Consider the following 23,747-nt stretch of genomic DNA (forward strand, 5'->3'; position numbering starts at 1 on the left):
TGACCACACTGTTGAACTTTCAGGGCTTTGGGTCCCTCCTGTAAGAGCCTCAGTTCAGTTCAGTTCAGTCGCTCAGTCGTGTCCAACTCTTTGTGACCCCATAAATCGCAGCACACCAGGCCTCCCTGTCCATCACCAACTCCCGGAGCTTACTCAAACTCATGTCTATCGAGTCAGTGATGCCATCCAACCATCTCATCCTCTGTCGTCCCCTTCTCCTCCTGACCCCAATCCCTCCCACCCCCAATCCCTCCCAGCATCAGGGTCTTTTCCAATGAGTCAAATCTTCACATGAGGTGGCCAAAGTATTGGAGTTTCAGCTTCAGCATCAGTCCTTCCAGTGAACACCCAGGACTGCTCTCCTGTAGGAAGGACTGGTTGGATCTCCTTGCAGTTCAAGGGACTCTCAAGAGTCTTCTCCAACACTGCAGTTCAAAAGCATCAATTCTTCGGCGCTTAGCTTTCTTTAGAGTACAACTCTCACATCCACACATGACCACTGGAAAAACCATAGCTTTGACTAGACGGACCTTTGTTGGCAAAGTAATGTCTCTGCTTTTTAATATGCTGTCTAAGTTGGTCATGACTTTCCTTCCAAGGAGTAAGCTTCTTTTAATTTCATGGCTGCAGTCACCATCTGCAATGATTTTGGAGCTCAAAAAAATAAAGTCTGCCACTGTTTCCACTGTTTCCCCATCTATTTCCCATGAAGTGATGGCCTCTGGGTGATAAAAATCCAACATTCCTGGTTTCTGGTTCCTCCTAGAAACCAGAGTCCTCCCTAGGGGGTCCCAAGATTCTAACACCCACGCACCACATGCTACAAAGTTCTTTTTAACTCTGCCTTATCCCAAAGAGAAAAGTTCAAGGTTGCAAACAAGCCTATGTTTATCTCCTCCCGGGAGGGAGGGGGTCGGGGTTGGCGGGGGAGCCTGTGCTTTGCCAAAGTGGTCAGGAAGACCAAGCTTAAAGACATCTGGTCTCTCTCAACTTGAATCGATAGGATCCATGCACAAGTCTCCCCCTACTGGCCATTTGTGATCCTTAGTCCACATGTAATCCTGGTAAAATTAAAGAAGGAATTCTTCTGGTTCCCCTGGGAGGTTCTTTTCAATCTTTAAAATAGTCTGTAAGGATTTTTTTTTTTAACATACAGCATCAAACATGGTATTGCAAAAAGGCTTTAAATGTGCTTTCTATTCAACCCTCCAAATTCAGTCAAAAACTCTTCATATCACCGTTGAGATTCTTGTTGTCTTTTCCAAGCCAGAATTTCCTCACATGAAGTTTGGAGAACAACCGTCTTCAAAGTTTCTCGGGACGATCGGAGATATTAAATGTTAAGTACCTAACAGGATACTGACAGATTTTTCAATATACAGCAACTACGATTATTTTCCGTCACTGCATATTTTAGAGTGCCTATTCATGGGATCGCAAAGAGTCTGACACAACTGAGCAACTGAACTGAACTGATTCTTAGAGCACTTTAGACAAGCCTGTATTTTAGGCAACAGAAACCAGCATTAACTTTTTAAAATTAATATGAGTGTTTAGAACAAAGATCAAAATGATAAATGCTTGCTTCTGTCTCTTTTTTTAAAAAAATTACCATTCTTAACACATGACATTTACTGTAATACTTAGTGTCACTCTACAAAGAATAAGTTTTAAATTGAAAAAGGAAAAAGCCTAAATATATCACAAATATTCCACAGTGGTCATGGAGAAATATGAGATTTTATTGTGATTTGTGCTTTTTTATGGATTAAATGCTGGGTTTATGAAAGAGTACTGAATATCCCAGGCTCATGTTCTACTAACTTATGTTAACCTTCTGAAAATGTAATGCCAAAGGCAGTATCAATACTAATATTGGTATTAAATTCTCTATGAAAAATGAAATCAAAATACTTCTCTAAAGGAGGTGGAAAAAAGGTAAGCCTGGCAGATATTTTTTTTCCCCAAGAATTTTACCTTTATTATCATCTTTTCACAAAAAGTGCAGCAGAAGTAAGTAAAATTGATATGTCATTGGTCAGCTGGGTTTGATAAAAAGGTAGAAACACATCAAAATGGGTAAAAAAATAAGAGTGATAAATGAAATGCAGTTTTTTTCCTGTTGATTAAAAAAAAAGTGGTATTTGTTCAGTGACCCGTTCAGAGAAAAATGTCAGGGAATCTGTTATTATCCTGATTGTTGAGAGAAGCCTTGCCTTTCCATCCACTCTGGTTACTGCCAGTCCACCCCATCCCCAGGCTCTTCCAGAAGCAGTCACCCCCCCACACATTGCCCGCTTCTCAGTTCTTGCCCGTGGGGATAGGCTCTGCACCGGCTTGCCTTCCTAGAAGCTTTCTCGGGAACCTCACCAGCCCCTGTGGTGGGCCCTTCTTGAAGCACCATGGGACACAGGGTCTATGCCATGTTGTTTAGCATTTATTATGTGGCATCCCTTTGATCCCCTTTTTAAAAATTTTCTGCTGAGTGTGACTGCGGTTTCTGCTTGTATAAACAGAATCCTTAAGACCAGGGTTGTTTCCTTCACTTGCTTTCTATCTCCCAGTGAATCCAGCAGAATGCTGAGCGTGTAGATGTGTTTATAGTAAGTGCATGCTAAGGAAACATTCGGGCTTCCCAGGTGGTGCTAGTAATAAATCGCCCGCCTGCCAATGCAGGGGACACAGGAGACTCAGGTTTGATCCCCGAGTCAGGAAGATCCCCTGTAGGAGGGCACAGCAACCCACTCCAGTATTCTTCCCTGGAGAATCCCATGGACAGAGGAGTGGTCCGCAGGGTCGCAAAGCATCAGATATGACTGAAGCGATTCGGCGCGCACGCGCACAAGTAAGCATTATTGGATGTCCGTCTTTTCCATGAGGTGCTTTTTCCCTTCCTCCACTCTTGGGCTCCATGTAGCACCTCCTCTGTCTCACCACCCTGCTCCCGTGTTCATCCTCAGGCAGTTATGTTCCCTGCGAGCCCTGATCTTTCTCCTTCCTCCAGATGCCCTGGGTGGGGACGGATTCGGTGTAAATGAATGTATGAATGGGTGAATGGTGGGCCGCAGCCCTCATCCTGCCGCAATGAAATTCCTCCTCAAGTGTGCCATGATTCCTTGACTCTGAAGTGCCTCGGGCTGGCTCTTCCATTGGAAACAATTTTGTGACCTAAAGGAAAACCAGCCTTTTCCACCTAGTGCCTGCTTGTCGGGCTTCCTATTTGTATTCTGATTTCTGTTCTTCCAGACTAAAAAACAAATCATCAATGAGTTCATCTCAGCCCTGTTTTGTTCATTGACTATTTCAGACACTTGAGACGCAAAGCAAGTATTTAATAGCGTTTAGCTTGAAGGAATGGAGAAGGAAATGGCAACCCACTCCAGTGTTCTTGCCTGGAGATTCCCAGGGACGGGGGAGCCTGGTGGGCTGCCGTCTATGGGATCACACAGAGTCGGACACGACTGAAGCGACTTAGCAGCAGCAGCAGCTTGAAGGAATGGCGGGTTGCAAATGCAGCCACCTGGCACCACTGCTCGGAGCAGCCCCACCCCATCCTCACCCAGACTTGACCTCCCCCAGGCTTGCCGTTCTGAATCCAGCTGGCAGTCGCTGCATCCCTGCTCCCAGTTCTGCCAGGCTCCTGACCCGCAAGCATCCTGGGCCAGCATCCTTGTCAGGCCTGCTTCACTGCCGCTGCATCAGTTCTCCAGTGAGGTCCTTGGTTTTCTGCAGCAGATGCTGGTGAGCATTTCAGAGTCATAAACTTGAGAGCTGAAAGGAGACTGAGAGATAACCTTGTCCAGGTCCGCACTTGGGGGATGAGGGACCCAGGACTCTAGATGCCGTTCATTTCCATGAGTTTCCATTTCTATCTATTTAAAAGAAAAGTTTCCCTTCATGAAAAATAATGCAGGAGTCATAAGTAGATCCCTTGAAGATGCAGATGGAGACTTTGGATCACAGGAATGTGAGAACCATAGATCTGCAAAAGTTCCCTGTCCTTGGATAGGAACCTTCAGAACCAATGTAGACTGCTTAAGACAGGGGAGATCCATGAATAGTTCTATATCTGACCTCACTGCAGTTTACAAATGATAAATATTGTATTATATCAAAAGTGAAGACTTACTGCGCTAGACATTTTATGTATACTGACTCATTTATCCACACAAGAGTCCTTGGAGGGAATGCTCATTCTGCAGTTAATGAAAGAGAAGGTTCAGAGGTTTCGTAACTTCCCCTGAAGTATTATTGTAGGTTTTGGAGCCTTTGGGAAGAAGCCTTAGGATCCTTGTATTAAATTGGAGGCAAGTTCCAGAGGATGCTCCACTGTGTGGAGAGACACTGGCAAGAGCCCAAGGAGGAATGTCCACGGTCCTGATCGTGGACCATCTTGGTGCTGAAGTGGGCTTGTAGTGATTGCTCAGCATCAATGGCTCAAAGGCAAAAAAGTCAGGCAAGATAAGGTCACATAGAACCTAATTCACAGTGGCCTCTTGTCTAGTTTTCCAGTATATTCAGCTGTTGACCTAGTTTATGTAAAACTGGATTTTGGACAAGGCATAACTTCATCTTAAAAGACATTCAGTAATACAGAGAAAAAAATTCATTTATAAGTCAATTTAGACTCAAAATATTCTAGTAAGAAAGTTCATGGTAATACTTGCAAAATATTTTCACAGATATGAGAGCCCTTCAAAGTGTTTTCATTACATATTATTTTATTTGATAATCAAAACAATCCATTTATCTAAGTAGGAACTAAGATGCAAAATAAGAGATTCAAGTTTACATGTCCATAACAGTCAGCAATAAAATATAATAATAGCTGTCATCACCATGGTAGTAATAACAATAAGTGCATTTTTATTGCCAAGTTTAACTTTTCTAAACTACCTGAAGTAGACTTAAATCTCTGCAAGAAACACAAGAGATGTAGCCATAAATAACAAAGACGCCTCCCACAAAAACCTTCTTGATGAAATGTCTTTTAGAAGAACTCTGCCAGATCCAGCAAATGAAAATGTTAGAAAATGTCAGGAGAAATTCTTCTCTCTGGGTGGCTTTCTTGCCACTTTGTATGGCAGAGATAACACAATGTCAGCCCACCAGCCTTGTTCCCAGCAGAGATGAAAGCACAAATTGAGATATAGTCCTGGGGACAGAAAACAGGTCACACGCCAGTTGATAGAAAAGCTTTCTACCCACAGGAGTGTTTTTCCCTTGAAGTCTATTTTCTCTAATGTCAATACAAGCCTGCCAGCTTTCTCTTGGTTAGTATTTTCCCCATCTTCTTATTCGGCTTTTCCTTGCTTTATAGGTGTGTCTCTTGTAAACAACATCTAAGTGTAGGTTATGTTCTCTGATCCAAGAGTCTCTTTCTTTTAGCTGACAAGCATAATACATTTACATGTATTACAATCATTGCTAGTCTTCTTTTGCTGTTTTAATCCATCATATATGTTATTTGCTCCTGTTTATTTTTCCTCTCCTCCTGTCATCTCTTGAACAAATAGAGTTTATTGAGTCTCCTTTATTCCCTCCAGTGACTTGGCAGTTATATATCCTAATCTTTTCTTTCAGGGATTAACATAAAATGTGTAACATGCACAAGACTGACCGGGTCCATTATTGTCTCCATCCTCTTGTTGAAAAAATGCAGGCATCATGCTCTAATCCTTTTCCATTGTCCATGCAATGTTGTTCAGATTTTTCTAAATTTACACTAGTTGTGTTATTCACTGTTATCGGTATTCTGGTTTAATGGTCTCTTTGTTCAGCATTCTTCTGAATGTCATTCCTTCCTCCAGATGCAGTGTTCATATTTCCATTGGATTGTTCCTCTTGTAACCCTTTCCATGAGAGCCTGTGTATGATATACCCCAATCTGATTTTATATTTTAAAAAAAGCAGCCTCTTTTCCTCTTTGACTAATAATTTACAATAATGTTTCTAACATTTTGAAAACAGGAGTCCATATTTTCTTGGATTTTAATGTGCTGAGGAGAAATCTAGTCCAGTTGTTGTTCCTTGATAAGATGTCCTTTCTCTATTTTTGTTGAATTTGCTCTTTGTCCTGGGCAATAGAGTCTTTGTATTGAGGAGTAGGTTTACTTTTCTTTTACCTTGATGTGACTCAGTGCCTCATCTCGACTACAGAGCTCATATTCTGTTCCAGGTCCATGACGTTGCTGTCCCATATTTCCCTGTATTTTGCCTTTTCCTCAGTCTTTCTGTTCTATTTTTTCTCAAACTTTCATTCCAAGTATGTTGAATCATTCTACTGTACCTTCTGTGCCTCAACTTCATACATTTTATCTCTATATTTCTGTGCTATTTTATGGGTTGTCTCCTTAGCACTCTATCTTACCCTCTTCAGCATAACTATTGAGTATTTAATCTCAATATCTACATGTTTGTCTCTAGAGAGTCTGTGGAGCTCATTTATAAAGTAAACCTGTTGCTTTCTCCTAACTGCTTATCATTATGAACTCTAATCCATGGGGTTTTTTTTATTTAATCTTATTTGATAGACTACTTCAGATTGATTTGTGAATCTTATGATACTCATTCTATTATCTGTTATTTCTGTTGATTCTTCCTTGTACGGTCCATTGTCTTATGCAGCTCATGGTGCAAGCGTGCATGCTTATTCATGTCTGACTCTTAGCGACCTCATGGACTGTAGCCCGCCAGACTCCTGTCCATGGAATTTTCCAGGCAAGAGTATTGGAGTGGGTTGCCATTTCCTTCTCCAGGGGATCTTCCCAAACCAGGAATCAAACCCATGTCTCTTTCACCTCCTACATTGGCAGGATTCTTTACCACTGTGCCACTTGGGAAGCCCCATATGTAGCTCATAATTTTTGTTTGTGTGAGGTCGTGTTCAGTAGGGATTGCCCCCTTCCCAACTGGTATGTGCCCTGCATCCTGCAACGTGACGTGTCATCATAAGCAGTGTTGTTCTTGCTGCAGCCAGAGCCCCAAGACCTTTCTTTGGTTTTTGGTCTGATCAGTAAACACTCACCTTGAGATTCTCATTATGAAGCAGATAATGTGATTTCAAAACCAGCACCCATGTTTAGAGTCTGAGTTCTCATTGGAAGTTTATTTATGTTTTCTTGGTCTACAGTATGGACTTTCTAGACTTCTCCACGTGGAGAGAATAGCCTCCTGAGGCTTCTGGTTTTATTCAGCAGTCTTGGTCCCAGCTGCCCACCTGTTGCAGACCCAAGACAACATCTTTTCCCTGGGGGCATCAGAAGCCCAGCCCAGTGATGTTCAGTTTCAGAACACTCTGGGGCCAATTCCAGTCTGCAGCCTTCTAGCTGTAGCCTCCTTCTTTGTTTTACACCCCTAGGAATTCCTCTCTGGGTCCACTGTTAAGACAGTGAGCTTTTTCAGCGAGCATCTGTTGAGTTCTATTTGATGAATTCTGGGCTGCCTCTGGGAATACAAGGACTGTGATGGGAATTCCCTGGTGGTCCAGTGGTTAGGACTTGGTGCTTTTGCTGCTGAGGACCTGGGTTTGATCCCTGGTCAGGGAACCAAAATCCCACAAGTTGTGCAGTGTGGCAAACACACACACACAAGGATGTTGTGAGGTGGCTCCACCGGGTCTCCAAGTGGCCAGAGACAACCACTTAGGCAAAGAAAACACGATGTGGATGGCGCTGTGAGCGCCACACAGTGGATGACTAACGGAGGAATATGGCTCAAGACGTATGCGAGAAGCAGGATGAGTTTGTAAAAATATTTGTTGCAGTTCAGTCCCTGAGTCGTGTCCTGACCCCATGGACTGCAGCATACCAGGCTCCTCTGTCTACCAGTATCTCCCAGAGTTTGCTCAAATTCGTGTCCATTGAGTTGGTGATGCCATCCAACCACCTCATCCTCTGCCGTCCCCTTCTCCTTTTGCCTGCAGTCTTTCCCAGCCTCAGAGTCTATATGGTCGATTGAAATAAAAGCCTGTGGGAAGTCCAAGTACAATTAAATAATTAAAGTAGACACATCAGTCTCTGTGACGCCACATGTATGAAGTAGTTATTGCTGCAGTGACAGTGGCAGTGCTTGCCCGATTAAAATGCCAGAGTAGGTATTCCTTTAGACAAATACACAAAAGTGCATGTTTATATGAGTAACTTCACCATCGTTTTCAGACAAGAGGAGGTCGATTTTTCTAATGATAAAAGTTTGTTACCGAACCACTGTGATATATTTAAAACTTTCTGAAATGTCTCTCACTTTATTACACTTCACTTTATATAAGCAGCGACTTCTTTGCGGGTACCTCGTTTTATTTTAAAAAGGAACAACCTAATGAGACTGCAAACACAATCTGCTTTAATAATTATCACACCAAGTTATGAGGAATTCTAGAACTGCAGAGACTCCCCAACTGTTTCCAATGCAGAAGTTTCAAAAAACAAAAACGGAAGAGAGGAAGGAAGGAACGGGAAATATTTTTGGCAGAGATATTTTTTTCTTCATTTTTAATCCAAAACACCGTGTATGAACATGTTATTTTTATGTGGAGAATCTTCTGCCTGTACTGGATGAAGACATTAGCATTCATTCCAGGCTCTTTTCTAGCAACCCACACTGCTCACCATCCCCAGCACCAACTCCATGGTAGGGTTTTCATGTACGTTTATATTCTTTCTCCTTCTGCCTCTCCCACTACACTTAGCTCCAATTCCATATTGATCAGTGGATGGATATGGCATTAACAGCCAAGAGCATTTCTAGAAGATGCTCAGTGAGCTTGCTCTAGGTAATAAGAGACAATCATACGATACAGTGAGCCTCACTGATGATCAAGACAGAGAGGAAACAGATTTGGCCGAAACAATGCCAGTGATTAAACCAAAGATCGAATAGAATGATTGCCCTGAGCTGATAGCAGGCTTGCTCTCATCTTCAGATGAATAGGATGTTCTAAATAAATGCCACAATATTCTTTGAGGTTGTATCATTTGTAAAATGTCTGTGTGTGTGTGTGTGTGTGTGTGTGTGTGTGTGTGTGTGTGCATGCGTTCAGTTGCGTCCTACTCTTTGCGACCCCGTGGACTGTGGCCAGTCAGGCTCCTCTGTCCATGGGATTCTCCAGGCAAGAATACTGGAGTGGGTTGCCATTTCCTATACCAGGGGATCTTCCCAACCCAGGGATCAAACCCGCATCTCTTTCATCTCCTTCGCCTCCAAGATTGGCAGGTGGATTTCCTTCCATGGTTCCACCTGGGAGGCCTGTAATGTCTTGTTACATATTAGTTGCTCAGTCGTCTCCAACTCTTTGCAACCCTGTGGACTGTAGCCTGACAGGCTCCTCTGTCCATGGAATTCTTCAGGCAAGAATGCAGGAGTGGATTTTCAGTTCCTCCTCCAGGGGATCTTCCCAACCCAGGGATCGAACCCAGGTCTTCTGCATGGCAGGCAGGTGCTTTACCCTCTGAGCCACCAGGGAAGCCCAGGGTCTCATTAGGATGGTGTAAAGTTTGATCAGCTATTTATCCATCAGGGATTTTATTGAATACTTAACCCAAAACAGAATAAACTGAACTAAATTATCAAGTTAGGGTGTAAGTTGTAATTTTTATTCAGAGCAACAGATGAAATCAGTGTTCCCATTTTCCTCACTCAGATTCTTGCTTCTTTAAGTTTTTAATATTTTTTCTCCTTTTCCCCCATCGTTGGTTTCTTCTCTTACTTCTTATGTCTTTATCTTCCTCCTCTTCTTTCCGCACTGTCTTTATATTTCAGGATCTGTATCCCCATCACCACCATCTATATCCTTGCCCTTGTCACCAGCAGGGTTACCAGTTTTCATTTTTCAGAACAGTTGCATTTACTTTGCTTCGATTTGACGATGAGATGGAAAGATAGGGGAGGCTGCTTGCCTCTATGACCTGGAGAACAATGAGTATATGGAATAATAGGTGTAAGAACGATTGCATATGAGGGCTTGGAGGCACACAGAATGAACCTACTTCCTTCTGAATCTGGTGTCTGGGGCCCAATGCACACCAAACCAGTGCGTCTTTAGCGAGCAGCTTCAAGGAGATTGCTCTTTGCAGGACTGAATAGGACCATGACAGATTCCAGGACAGTCTGCTGTGTATTCAGTGGACAAACAACGACAATGGTTTCCAGGGCCCCCACTTTGTCATTTTCCCCAGCGTGTCACAGGAGCAGAAAAACGTGTGTGTCTGCCTTCATCTGCTTCACCTCATGCCTAGTCTATGAGCGGAACATGACATATTCCTGTTAGATGGCATATTTGGCAATATCATCACCATGCATTACTCTAAAAATTCAAACAGCAATTTTTAAAATTTTATAATTTCAACAATATGTTTGTGTAATAACTAGATATTTTACCTAATTGACTGTGACATGGAATCTGAGCTAAACACTCTCTCGAAATAACAGTCTTGTGTTTTCTGCTCTTAAAATTTTTATTATCATATCTATTGACAGTTTCTGGATACAGACACAAAAGCATCCATTTTAATAATTTTCTTTTAAGTAAAAACCCTAATCCTAGTCAATTAGGATGCAAATGCATAAATATTGTCTTCATTTGCCAGGATCCAGCCAAATGCATCATTTTCTATTTTAATATGAGTTGGATGACTATGATATTCTTTTGAATATCTGCTCTTTACACCCTGTTATAGCTTCTCCTCTGGAATGCAGATCTGACTCTGGTCTATGGTATTGTTGTTGTTCAGTCACTAAGTTGTGTGACTCTGTAGCCCCATGGACTGCAGCACACCAGGCTTCCCTGTCCTTCACCATCTCCCAGAGCTTGTTCAAACTCATGTCCATTAAGTCGGTGATGCCATCCAACCATCTCATCCTCTGTCGTCCCCTTCTCCTGCCTTCAATCTTTCCCAGCATCAGGGTCTTTTCCAAGGAGTCGGCTCTTCCCATCAGGTGGCCAAAGTATTGGAGTTTCAGCTTCAACATCAGTCCTTCCAGTGAATATTCAGGACAGATTTCCTTTAGAATTGACTGGTATGATATACTGTTTGAATCTCTGCTCTTTACACTCTGTTATAGCTTCTCCTCCTGAATACAGATATGACTGTGGCTTCAGTCAGTCAGTTCAGTTGCTCAGTTGTGTCCTACTCTTTGCGACCCCATGAACCTCAGCATGCCAGGCCTCCCTGTCCATCACCAACTCCTGGAGTTGACCCAAACTCATCTACATTGAGTCAGTGATGCCATCCAACCATCTCATCCTCTGTCATCCCCTTCTCCTCGTGCCCTCAATCTTTCCCAGCATTAGGGTCTTTTCCAGTGAGTCAGTTCTTTGCATCAGGTGGCCAGAGTATTGGAGCTTCAGCTTCAACATCAGTCCTTCCAATGAATACCCTGGACTGATCTCCTTTAGGATGGACTGGTTGGATCTCCTTGCAGTCCAAGGGACTCTCAAGAGTTTTCTCCAACACCACAGTTCAAACACACTGTGGCTTATGGTATTAGTATTATTCAGTGTATGATGTGCTAGAAGGATAATTACCAGCTGTGTGATCCTGAATGATCCGCATGTCGACAGCATTGAAGGGCCTCTCTTCAGACAACAGATTTAAGGTCATCACCAACCCCCATCCAAACCATGCTTTGGGGAAGAAACTTAAGGCATTAATCTGGCTCTCCCTGAATTGCTAACAGGAAGATGCTCTGCAGAGCCTGGCCGCCTGCCTGAGGTTCAGCAGCTGGAGCCCAGGGCAGCACTGGCTCATCCCTCCAGACAGGCTGTAGGAGAAACCAGAGGAGGTCCCAGGAGACTCTGCCCAAGGAGTAAGCTCTAGGATTCCACATCACGGGGGTGGATGCTGTAGACACATGTTCTGCATCTCTTTATACCAGGAGCTGGAGGGGAAAAAACTATAGTAGAAAGGAGAGGAAAAAAATGGTTTTTATGTTCATCTAGGGTTTTCCAGGTGGTGCTAGTGGTAAAGAACCCCCCCTGCCAGTGCAGGAGATGTAAGAGACACAGTTCAATCCCTGGGTTGAAAAGATCCCCTGGAGGAGGGCAAGACAACCCACTCCAGTATTCTTTCCTGGAGAATCCTGTAGGCAGAGAAGCCTGGTGGTTTACAGTCCGTGGGGTCATAAAGTGTTGGAAAAGACTGAAGCAACACACATGCATAGAGATATAAAGCAAATAGATTTTTAGTCACTGAAATGTTCCTGAGAAATGTGTTTTCTTCACAAATAGAAGAGAAACTAACCATATGTCTTGTTTTGGGCACCTTATGTAGCTCATTTAAATCTCTTAAAAAAACCAAAGAGGCAGGTACTCTTGTTATTCTTATTTCAGAGGTGAAGAAACCAAGGCCAGAGAGGGTCAGTAACTTGCAGAAAGTTTCACAGCAGTGGGGGGCTTGATTCCCCAGCCACAGGGCTGGTTACCTTTCTAACCATCTCTCATCCAGTAGTGTACATGCATGCATGCTCAGTCACTTCCATTGTGTCCGACTCTTTTGCGACCCTGTGGACTGTAGCCCACCAGGCTCCTCTGTCCATGGACTTCTCCAGGCAAGAATACTGGAGTGGATTACCATTCCCTTCTCCAGGGGATCTTCTCAACCCAGGGATCAAACCCGCATCTCCTGCATTTGCGAGTGGATTCTTTATCAACTGCGCCATCTGGGAAGGCAACACAGCAAAGTGGATAAAATTAACACTACTGAACTCTGAACTTAAAGATGGTTAAGAGCTATTTGCGAGGTGGGAATCGAGACACAGACATAGAGAATAGACGTGGACACAGTGGGGGAAGGGGAGCGTGGGGCGAATCGGGAGGGTAGCGTTGACCTATGTACACGACCACGTGTGACACAGAGAGCTAGTGGGAAGCAGCTGTGTGATCCAGGGAGCCCAGCTCAGTGCTCTGTGATGACCTAGAGGGCTGGGGTGGGTGAGGTGGGAGGGAGGCTCAAGAGGGAGGGGTTATAAGTATGCATATAGCTGGTTCATCTTTTTTGTTGTACGGCAGAAACCCACACAACATTTTAAAGCAATTATACTCCAATTTTTTTTTAAAAAAAGCCCTAAGAATGGAATGGAAGGAAAGTTATGACCAACCTAGATACCATATTAAAAACAGAGACATTACTTTGCCAACAAAGGTCCGTATAGTCAAGGCTATGGTTTTTCCAGTGGTCATGTATGGATATGAGAGTTGGACTGTGAAGAAAGCTGAGTGCCGAAAAATTGATGCTTTTGAACTGTGGTGTTGAAGCCTCTTGAGAGTCCCTTGGACTGCAAGGAGATCCAACCAGTCCATCCTAGAGGAGATCAGTCCTGGGTGTTCATTGGAAGGACGGATGCTGAAGCTGAAACTCCAATACTTTGGCCACCTCATGCGAAGAGCTGACTCATTGGAAAAGACCCTGATGCTGGGAGAGACTGGGGGCAGGAAGAGAAGGGGACGACAGAGGATGAGGTGGCTGGATGGCATCACCAACTCGATGGACATGAGTTTGAGTAATCTCTGGGAGCTGGTGATGGGCAGGGAGGCCTGGCGTGCTGCGATTCATGGGGTCGCAAAGAGTCGGACACGACTGAGTGACTGAACTGAACTGAAGAATATTAAAAAAAAACAGTTAAGAGGGTAAATTTTATATTATGTGTTTTTAACACAATTAAGAATAGTATTTTTATAATAAAAAGTAGAGCTTCTCCACGTGGGTGAAGCCCTCTCAGGACAGGTTGAGGCACAGCCATCACCACGAGCCACAGCTGAGAGCACTGGGTAACATCCTCATAGGGACAGGTGCAAACTCATTTATTGTGTGGTCCAGATGAACTCTTAGGTTTAGCTGCATGCTGATCTGTTTTCTACACAAATCACCTGAATTTCTGAAAACGGCTTCCTCATGGCAGTGATCTGAGACCCAACCCATCTTCCAGAGTCGTTTAATCCACTGGCATATTTTTCCTTTACCAGAAGAATTTTTAAACATAATTTCAGGTCTCCCTTAAAGGACATACAAGCACGTCGTAATTTGTCATAGAAATTCCATGAATTTGTTCCCAACTTGTAAGAGATTGACAACATGGTCTCTTGGTCTCATGTGTGAAGAATATCAGTGCACCTTGTGTTTTAAACATCCTTGAGAAACTTGAGAAAAATACACAAAATAGCAAGACATTTCTTTTTCTTTCTCTCTGCTCTTAGCAATGCAGCAAGAAAGCATCTGCTTCTCTCCTGTGGCTTTTGAAGTCATCGGGCATCATCGCCAACCAGCCCTGGCCTCGGATCTCCCTGACGGTCATCACCACAGCCATCATATTGACCATGGCCGTGTTCAATATGGTGAGTCGGGGCCTGGATGTGCCGTGGGGTCCATCTCGTGGGATTTGGTCCATCTCGTGGGATTTGGTCCATCTCGTGGCATTTTGAAACCTTCTCCATAGCTCCTTTGGCGATACCCATTGCTGCCTGTTTAAATTCAACATCCATCCGCTTTGCTTAGAGGAAGGGTGCTTCCCGGGGAGGCCCCCAGGGAGGAAGGGAGACTTCTTCCAGCGGCTTCCCACCTCCTAGCTACGGAAATGCCACCAAATGTCAGCAGGCTAATCACTAGGGAGACCAGAACCAGCAAATTAAAGAGACTGCAGTGGGAAAGGGTGTGCTGCTCTGGGCTTTAAAGGGCCTGATTTCAGACATCACCGCCACTCCCACCTTAACCAACTGGGCGATTTTGGAGAAGTTTCATTAAAAGCTTCCACAGGCTCCACTTCACTTCTCATGAGAAAGCTGAGACTTTCAATTCTCACTGAGAACTGACATTTCTCTGCTAAGGTGGATTTTTCGGGGTAGGTGAACTGATGCTCCTAACACACTTAGGAACACTTTGGTAACACATGTTACCAAACACATCAGGGGTTCAGTAAATACTGAACCAGGGGTTGCTCTTACCAGATCAATGATTTTAGTGCTCTATCCTTAAAAACAAACACTTCGGTAATCAGTGCCGATTATTATTATATTATATTATATTATTATTATATAACCCTTATTATTATTCTCACATCGTCACCCTCAACCACCTGGCATTCACTCAGCAAAAAAAAAAAAAAAAATATATATATATATATATATATATATAGGGAGAGAGAGAGAGCATAAATATGCACCTGGTACTTCACTAGATCCTCAGAACCCAAAGCAAGTTTGTCTCCCAGGAGTTTATGGCCACATTTAGGAGACTGACAGCTGGGTAAGCAGTTATGAAAGAGTCTTGACAGTGGAAGCGTGAGGGGCGGGGCGAGGACAGGGGAGCCGGACCAGCACGATGGAATTCTGAAAATGGACACAAGTAGTTTTCACTGGATGATGGATGAAAGATCAGGAGGGAAGACATTTAGAATCAGGACAAAGAGAGAAATGTGTACTAAGAAGCAGCAAAAAGTAAGGCTGAAGAAGTAGCCAGAGACCTTGACTGTTTGCTTGAGATCTGCCCTCAATGTTATACTATGGATCACACGGCTTATATGGACACACCTGGAGATTCAGGTGAGGGTGTTGCCAACTGGAAGGCAGATGGGCTGGGGTAGCAGTGGCCGGGGCGGAATGGCCTCTTCCTGCACTTCTCTCTGCCTCGAAGTCCGCCTTAAGAATGCCCGGGAAGAAGGTGGCAGACAAGCAAGCACCAGCTTCCCTCCCTTCTTCCTCTTCCTGTCCATCAGGGCGGGCAGAGTGCATTCCTGGTGCCCTCCCGTGGGCTTAACTGCAGGACAGCTGTGCTGGCTCCTCCCGCCTCCCCTGACTACACAGCCCAGCTCCCTCTAGCTCCCCTGAGGCGCGCAGGCCCTAAGGTAGGTCTTCCAAGGCAAGGGCCACTGAGGGGCGCCTGCAACTCCTGCCCCCTTGGTACACAGCTGCTCAGCCTCAGAGCTCGGCCTGCAAACAGGCCGCCCCCAGGGGGGCCTCCGCAGTAAGAACCAATGGTGTCTGTTGGGAGAAAGGGCTCTGCGGTCAAGTCTGTGCAGACGAAGACTTCCCGAGGACCAGCTGGCCCTTGGTCTTGGGCTTCTGTGTGGAGTTGTCCTGCTGTGTCGCGTTCACCATGGCAACTCCACCATCCCAGCCTTCCCCCAGACTTCTCCCAGCCCATCTCCCCTCTCCCTGGACATGCACAGCATGCAAGGCCGTCTTCCGGCACCAAGGGTGAAGAGACCTTGCCCCAGGGATGGAGACCCTCTCTTGTAGATCTCAGGCATCACTGGACCGTGACATCACTTATTTCCAACAAAGGCATCATCAGGACTGACCAGGGAAGAGCTGGGACGTGGTACCTGGTCTGGACAGGAAATTCCCTCAAAAATGACCCTACTCAAGCAGGATTTCAGATCTCAAGGGCTGGAGGGGAGGTTGGCTGCCATCAGCCTGAAGCACGTGTTCATGGGACAATAGCCCGAGGACTCTCTGCGTGACAACCCAAGGAGAGCGTAACTGTGGCCCCAGCATGGTCTGCAGAGTTGGGAGTGAGGGTGGCCTCCTGGCAAAGAGTGTGAGATGCAGAACTGAAGACTAGCCTTTCCTGGAAGAGCCTTTCAGCAAGTGGATCACTATCTGCTGGACTCTAGCCTCCCTGCACGGGCAGTATCATCGGCTATGGTATGAGCATGAATGCGTCACTGCAGAGGAAGATGGACAGAAACACAGAGGGAGTGGCAGGAGCCTTGGAGAAACATGAGCATTTCCTAAAGTGGGTTCCTCGTGCTGGACTTCATAGCAAGCATGTGTGCATTAGCCCTGCTGTTCTGGGGGCCAGCTCTGTGGAAGAAAGCGCCAGCCGGCTGCAGGAAGAACTCAGTGAAGCAAGCTGTAGGGGAACAGCTCAGAAAGAGTGGACTTCACCACGAAGGGGGGTGGCGCAGGGAGAAGCAGAACATGCTTGAAGGATAGCACTTGCTAGAGCTAGGGGGAGTGTGTGTCCTGGACTCCCCGGCCCTTATCATTAAGCCTCTTCATCCCTTCGGAGGGCTTCCCTGATGGTTCATTGAGTAAAGAATCTGCCTGCCAGTGCAGGAGGCACAGAAGACCCAGGTTCGATCCCTGGGTCGGGAAGATGCCCTGGAGAAGGGAATGGCAACCCACTCCAGTATTCTCGCCTGGAGAATCCCACGTACAGAGGAGTCTGGTGGGTTACAGTCCAAAGGGTCACAAAGAGGCAGACACAACTGAGTGACTAAACACAGCATACATCCCTTCAAAGTGTGTCCACTCACCTGTGCACGCATCCTGAAAGTTGACACAGCGTTTAACCCAACATCACACATCTAGTGGCAGGGTCTTTTTTTTTTCTTGCATCCTAGGAAAGCACCTTCTATACAAGGAAGGGCCATTCCACAGTTACTAAATGAGAGAAGGAATGAATGGAAACATTTTTTTATGAAATCCAGTTTGACCTTATAAAACCAGGATTCATCACCTAATTTTTAAAATTTAATTTTAAAAAACAGAATTGAAAAGGGAAACAAATCTGATGTGAAAGCTGATTGTATTTCTCCTGGGATAATTAGTGAGTGACAAGCAGTTCAGTCACTGTCTATAAATGTTTGATGAACTCTGACTCTCTGGGACCCCATGGGCTGTGTAGCCCACCAAGTTCCTCTGTCCTTGAAATTTTCCAGGCAAGAATACTGAAGTGGTTCACCGTGCCCTCCTCCAGGGAAGCTTCCCCACCCAGGGATAGAACCTGGGTCTCCTGCATTGCAGGCGGATTCTTTACCATCTGAGCCACCAGGAAGCCACCGATTAACACATTTTTACAGTAACTGCTGGGAAGACCCCCTGGAGCAGGGAAAGGCTACCCACTCCAGCATTCTGGCCTGGAGAATTCCATGGGCTGTATAGTCCATGGGGTCACAAAGAGTCGGATACAACTGAGCGACTTCTTCACAGTAACTGCAGTCCCTTTGGAGTGAAGAAATGCATTTTCTGTACCCAAAACACGTCCTCCAGTGTCATTTTCCTTCCTCGAGAAGAAAGAACTGCATTGCCAAGGGAGGTGGAGAAGTCTGTGGGAGACACATTAAACGTCTGACGGATCAGCTTTGAGGAAGAATGAAATGAGGCTCGGTGCACTGGGCTGCCTCTGGTAGGACTAGAGCCTCTGGAACAGGAACAGACTTAAGTTCCTTGCTCCTGTCCATTATCTTTCTTGATACCTGATGAATTTAGTGGTTCTTCCCCATCCAGAGGCTCTTATTTTTGTTTCAAGGAAATATCACAAAACAGTACAAAATCCAACATTAGGTAGAGAGAAGAAGCACTTTCCCCAGTTAGTGGGTTTTCTTATTCATCACGGAAAGGACTGGTCCGTCAGGTGCTGTCTTTGATCACATCTGATGACTTACAGAGAAGTGTTCTCCAGCTGCTAGATCCCTAACCACTTGAGTTTTGACTGCATGAGGCAGACACAAGGCCCGGTGTTCCCAGCCACACTCCAGGGTGCTGTGACCTCCCTGGGGTCACACGCATCACCAGAGGGTGCCAGGCAAGGGAAGTGGGCTCAGGCCTCTCACTCACATTCAGGAAAGATGGCTCCTCTCCCTGGGGAGGTGGGTACCAGTCTTTACCTGTATGTGGTCAGATGCTCTCAGCGGTAAGTCTGTGCTTTTTTTTTCCGTAGACCCACTTGAAAAATCTCCATCCTAGGGAGGCTACTATTTAATGCAGTAGAGCTTTTAAACTTATCCTGGTACTTCTTTTAAGAATACAATTTCTAGACTAACAGCCCTACTCCCAAGTTGCAGCTTTGCTATTTGTTGGCAGTGATTAACCCAGTGAGGCGAATCCAGGCTCTGGACTGACATTCCCGGGGGAAGAGCAGCTCTTTTGTTCAGAGCCTAGGAGAGGGGCTGCCTTCCTGAGCAGGCTTTCCTTAAGGCTCTGGGTGTGTGCATGCCCAGTCGCTCAGTCATGTCCACCTCTTTGCAACCTCATGGACTGTAGCCCGCCAGGCTCCTCTGTCCATGGGATTCTCCAGGCAAGAATACTGGAGTGGGTAGCCATTTCTTCCTCCGGAGGATCTTCCCCACCCAGGAATTGAACCCACGTCTCCTGCTTATCGTGCGTTGGCAGTTGGGGTCTTTACCACTGAGCCACCAGGGAAGCCCTGAGTCACTGGGAAGAAGTTCTCTGTTCAGGGCAGGTCATCATTTTAAAATCACAGCACATCCAGACCCTCTTCTGTGGCTCCTGTGATGTTGGAGTGTTCTTTTAGGGTAAAGGAAAAAATGCTTTCCTTTTCCCCCCATCTTTTTCTGTCTTCAATGCTTGTTTTTCCTTTGGGGAAAATATGTATAACAAAGTTTATCATTTTAACCATGGTTGAGTGTACATCCGGGGGCATTCAGTGTATTTGCAGTTTTGTGCTCCCCTCGGCCTCTCCATTTCCAGAACTTCGTCATCTTCTCGCACAGAAGCTCTGTTCCCGTGAACTGTGACTTCCCCTCACCCCCAGCCCCTGGTAACCTCTACTCTGCTTTCTGCTACGGTGAACTTGCCTATCCTAGAAAACCTCATACACGTGAGATGACATGCTGTTAGTCTCTTTGTGTCTGGCTCATTTCACTTCGGATAACGTGTTTAAGGTTCTCATTTTCTCTTTGATGCCCAGTCCCTTCACAGCAGGGAAAAACTCCCGGTTTGCCCTGGATTTTTCCAGCCAGTGGCAAACAGCCCTTATTACTGCTTTTCTGTCATCACCTTCCATCACCTTCTTACCCTCGGGAGAGAGAAGCTGCAGGGGTGATGTGAGGACCAAGGCCCCCTGCCAGCTCCCTCTGCTCCTGACTGTGTGGACAGGCCCTTTCATGCTGAGCCTCCGTGTGGATTTTCAGTCACTAATGTTTCTCCTGAGCTGAAGTCTCAGAGCCTTTATAAGAGCCAGGATCAACAGGAACAGTGTTCTTTTATCTCTCATTACACACTAACATGGGCTTCCCAGGTAGTACTAGTGGTGAAGAACCCGCCTGCCAACGCAGGAGACATAAGAGTCGCAGGTTCCATCCCTGGGTGGGGAAGATCCCCTGGAGCGGGCATGTCTCCTCACTCCAGTATTCTTGCCTGGAGAGTCCCCTGTAAAGAGGAGCCTGACACAGTCCAGAGTGTGGCTAAGAGTTGAACATGCCAGAAGTGACCTAGCATGCATGCACATACTAACATAAATGACAAAATGTCCAGGTTAGCTTTATTTAAAATGAATTGTGAGATATTACGAGGACATTTTAAATATCCCACTCCAATAAAAGGCAGAGAAAACCAATCAATTATCCTGATTTTTCTTCCCACATATGGGGTTTGGGGTATCAAATTGCAAAAGACCTGTGTGTTGTTCCATTTTAGTTCCCAGCTGGCCATTCAGAGCCGTGTCTGAGAAGCTCAAATCCTCTGCCATTTTTTTCTGACATTTTGACACTTTTGTCACGTGATGCCTCACATAATTTTGCACCTTTTCCGAGAAACGGCCCAGAGAATAATTATAAATAGCTCAGCTTTGTAAACCACCTAGATGCAGAGTTGGCCATGGTTAACTAGTGGTTAATTGATATTCTAATTCTAATTGGTTAGTTACTTCTAACTCCAACCAAATGACAAGCAATGATGTTATCAGGCACAAACACAGTTTTAAATTGCATGTTCACAATTTCATATTACTTGAAAGACAATTCTGAGATGCTTTACATTGTCTGGGAAATGTAACATTTAGAAGGAGGGCTAAAAATATGCACTTAATTGGGATATCTTGTCCAGGATAAGAATACTATTTTCCCAACTAGGACAAAGGTTGTAGAAATACTAAAATAGGTCCAGAGAGGAGTTTCCCCAAATAATTATGAAATTAGAAATGCATTCTGTGCAGAAAACTGTGGCACCTTAACCCAGCAGGAAGAGGGATGTGGATTGATAACCCTCAAGCTTGGCCTGGCTGTAATTAGGAGTTTGTTATTTTAAAGTGGCTAAGGAGACAGAAGAGGAAAATTGGTTCCAAACTGCAGTGTGAAGCCACAGAGACAGAACGAAGAGGTCTTGATTTTATGGGTAGCTAATTAAACACTAGAAAAAAGTAGCTGAAGGGGGTTAACGAAGCATTCCTGAATGTGGTGATTAAAGTTCTCCGCTGTTTTTCAAGCTCAACCATCCTACTATTGCAGAGCCTCCTTGCAAGACAAAGCTTGCACAGGATATATTATCACTCATTTCTTTTCTTCTTTATAAGCTGATATAATTAAGAAGGGTTTTTCTTTAATTATTTCAAGATCTCAGATTCCTGAGACTAGGAACCTATCACTCTAAATGGTTTCCTTTATTTGTCATTTCCTTTAGTATTTAAATCAAATGCATGTTGGGTCTGTCATATCTAAATTTTTACATTTTGGAGTCTTGTATTTGGCCAACAATTACTCCATTTTTTTCCTGTTATGTTTTTTCCAAATAATCAGCACATTTATATTTCATCCAGGGTTTGTGACATTTTTGATAAATTATTTAGTATTAATAGTAAATAATAATATCTACTGGCATGCTGCAGTCCATGGGGTCGCAAAGAGTCGGACACAACTTAGTGACCAAATAACAATAATTCATAAATAAAGAAATCTACATTTATTTGACTTTTTAGTCTGTATTTTGCAGCATTTTATCAAAATATATAACGGGCAGAAGCACTGTATCTAGAACCGTCCTTGGAATCTGAGAGGAAATGTTCTCAAGGATATATTAAGCAAATGCCTTCTTATTTACCTAAGTAAATTGCTGGAGGTCTTTGACAAGAAGCCCAGCATCAAAGGGACAAGCAAGGGGAAACAAACAAAAGCAGCGGTAGAAACTGCAGGGACATTTATTCTCTAGACCTTGAGTGTGTACGGTGAGCCCTGCGCAGAAAGCCTAGCCTAGTTTCATGGAAGAGATGGATATCTTTCATCAGGGAACCTGGCCCGCGATTTTCTGCTTTATCTTCACTGAACAGTTGTCTGACCTGCAGTCACAGGACAGAAAGTGACTGATCCTAAGCAATCTGTATTGCAGCTTCTCCAGGAAAGAGAGAGACAGAGAGGAGAGCGGATGAGAGAGAGAAACAGGGAGAAAGAGACTGAATTTTTCCTACCTTGCTAACGGACTGACCCTTTCCTTCTGAGTGCTGATATTGGTACCCACTATTGTTGTTTAGTCATACGTCGTGTCTGACTCTTTGTGATCCCATGGACTGTATCCTTCCAGGCTCCTCTGTTCATGGGATTTCCCAGGCAAGAATGCTGGAATAGGTTGCCATTTCCTTCTCCAGGGGATCTTCCTGACCCTGGGATCAAACCTGCGTCTCCAGCTTTGTAGGCAGATTCTTTACTGCTGAGCCAATGGGGAGGCCCCTATAAGAGCTAATCATATTTATTTTCTCAGGATTGCTTCCTTTTTTAATTAAGACCCCCTTTGCAGTAGTCCTGAGAGCATCCTTTCTCTCCCATTTTACCCCCTGGTGACCCTGAGCTGCCAAGCACTCACAAATGGCAGAGGCAAATGTTGGTGTCAGTTATTGCATTTTTCCCATAAAATTAATTTATTTTCTTAAGATACAAAATTCAGAGGACTCCACTGATGCATTTGGTGATGATGATGAAGACACTGCAGAAACACAGGGTGAAGACTCCCGTCTCGTGATGGAGAGTTGACTGTGTGAGGGTGGCGATGACAACCTCCAGCGTCATCCTAACCAAACTCTCTTCCCTGTGCTTGGTTCATTTTAAAATTCCCATTTAACAGAGGTGCTTCTGTTTTCCCTAACATCAGTCCAGGAGCCCTGGGATTCACTGTGCAGTGAGGAGCACAGCAAGAGTTCCTTACTTACTCGATAGAGATTTCCAAAGCCTCAAAGAGAAGATGAAGGGATTAGCACTGGAAGTAAAGAGGCTGAACAGTCCCCACAACGCTGCTCAATGAGCCAAAGAAACATAGCGTTAGTAAGCTGAGCCCACACCTGCTAACCCTTTACTCTCCTTTGCACTGATTCATTGAAGCAACGTTTTCTTTGCAGTTTTTCCTGAGTGACTCAGAGGAAACAATTCTTCCGACTGCCAACGCGTCCAACATGAGTCTTTCTGCCGCAAGTAACCAGGCAGCGATTCTGCGTGCACAAAATTTGTTTTTCCTGCCGGTAAGCACATCTCCCTGATTCTTATTGTTTTTATTGTTTTCCTGTGTGAATGGAGTGCCTTCACTTCCTCTTCCGCTGTAGACTTTATTCTCCTTGTTTAGATTCCATACCTGAGTCTGTCCTGACTCAGGACAAGAGTAAAAATTGCCAGCCTTTGATAGAAAACTCCCAGCCAGTAGAAACTGATTAGACCACATGGACAAACTTTCCATGGCATTTTGAAGCTCTCACAGATGACTTTGTGCCTTTATTCTCTTAATGCTATGTGTTTATCTTTTTACTGACTTATATTTGATTTACAACGTTATGTTAGTTTCTGGTGTTCAGCAAAGTGATTCAGTTTTACATATATATATATTCTTTTCCATCACAATTTATTACATATACGTTCTTTTCCATTATGGTTTATTACAGAATGTGGCATATAATCCCCCATGCAATACAATAGGACTTGGTTGTTTATCCATTCTGTGCATACTAGTTTGTATCTGCCGACCCCAAACTCCCAATGTAACCCTTACCCACCTCGGCAACCATAAGTCAGGATTCTATGTCTGTGAGTCTGTTTCT

The 23,747-nt window shown here is 44.6% G+C and overlaps 1 protein-coding gene across 3 annotated transcripts in view; it reads left to right on the forward strand.

Annotated features, from left to right (window-relative positions):
* The window catches only part of ADCY2 (adenylate cyclase 2), a 441,756-nt gene that overhangs the window by 357,235 nt on the left and 60,774 nt on the right, over positions 1-23,747 (forward strand). For all 3 annotated transcript variants that reach the window (XM_070476469.1, XM_070476467.1, XM_070476470.1), the window contains 2 exons: positions 14,192-14,329; positions 23,058-23,177. In XM_070476469.1, coding sequence (XP_070332570.1) covers positions 14,192-14,329; positions 23,058-23,177 — 258 coding nt within the window. The remainder of the gene's footprint in view (positions 1-14,191; positions 14,330-23,057; positions 23,178-23,747) is intronic.

Source organism: Odocoileus virginianus, chromosome 14 (genome assembly GCF_023699985.2).
Source record: "Odocoileus virginianus isolate 20LAN1187 ecotype Illinois chromosome 14, Ovbor_1.2, whole genome shotgun sequence".
Lineage (NCBI taxonomy): Eukaryota > Metazoa > Chordata > Mammalia > Artiodactyla > Cervidae > Odocoileus > Odocoileus virginianus.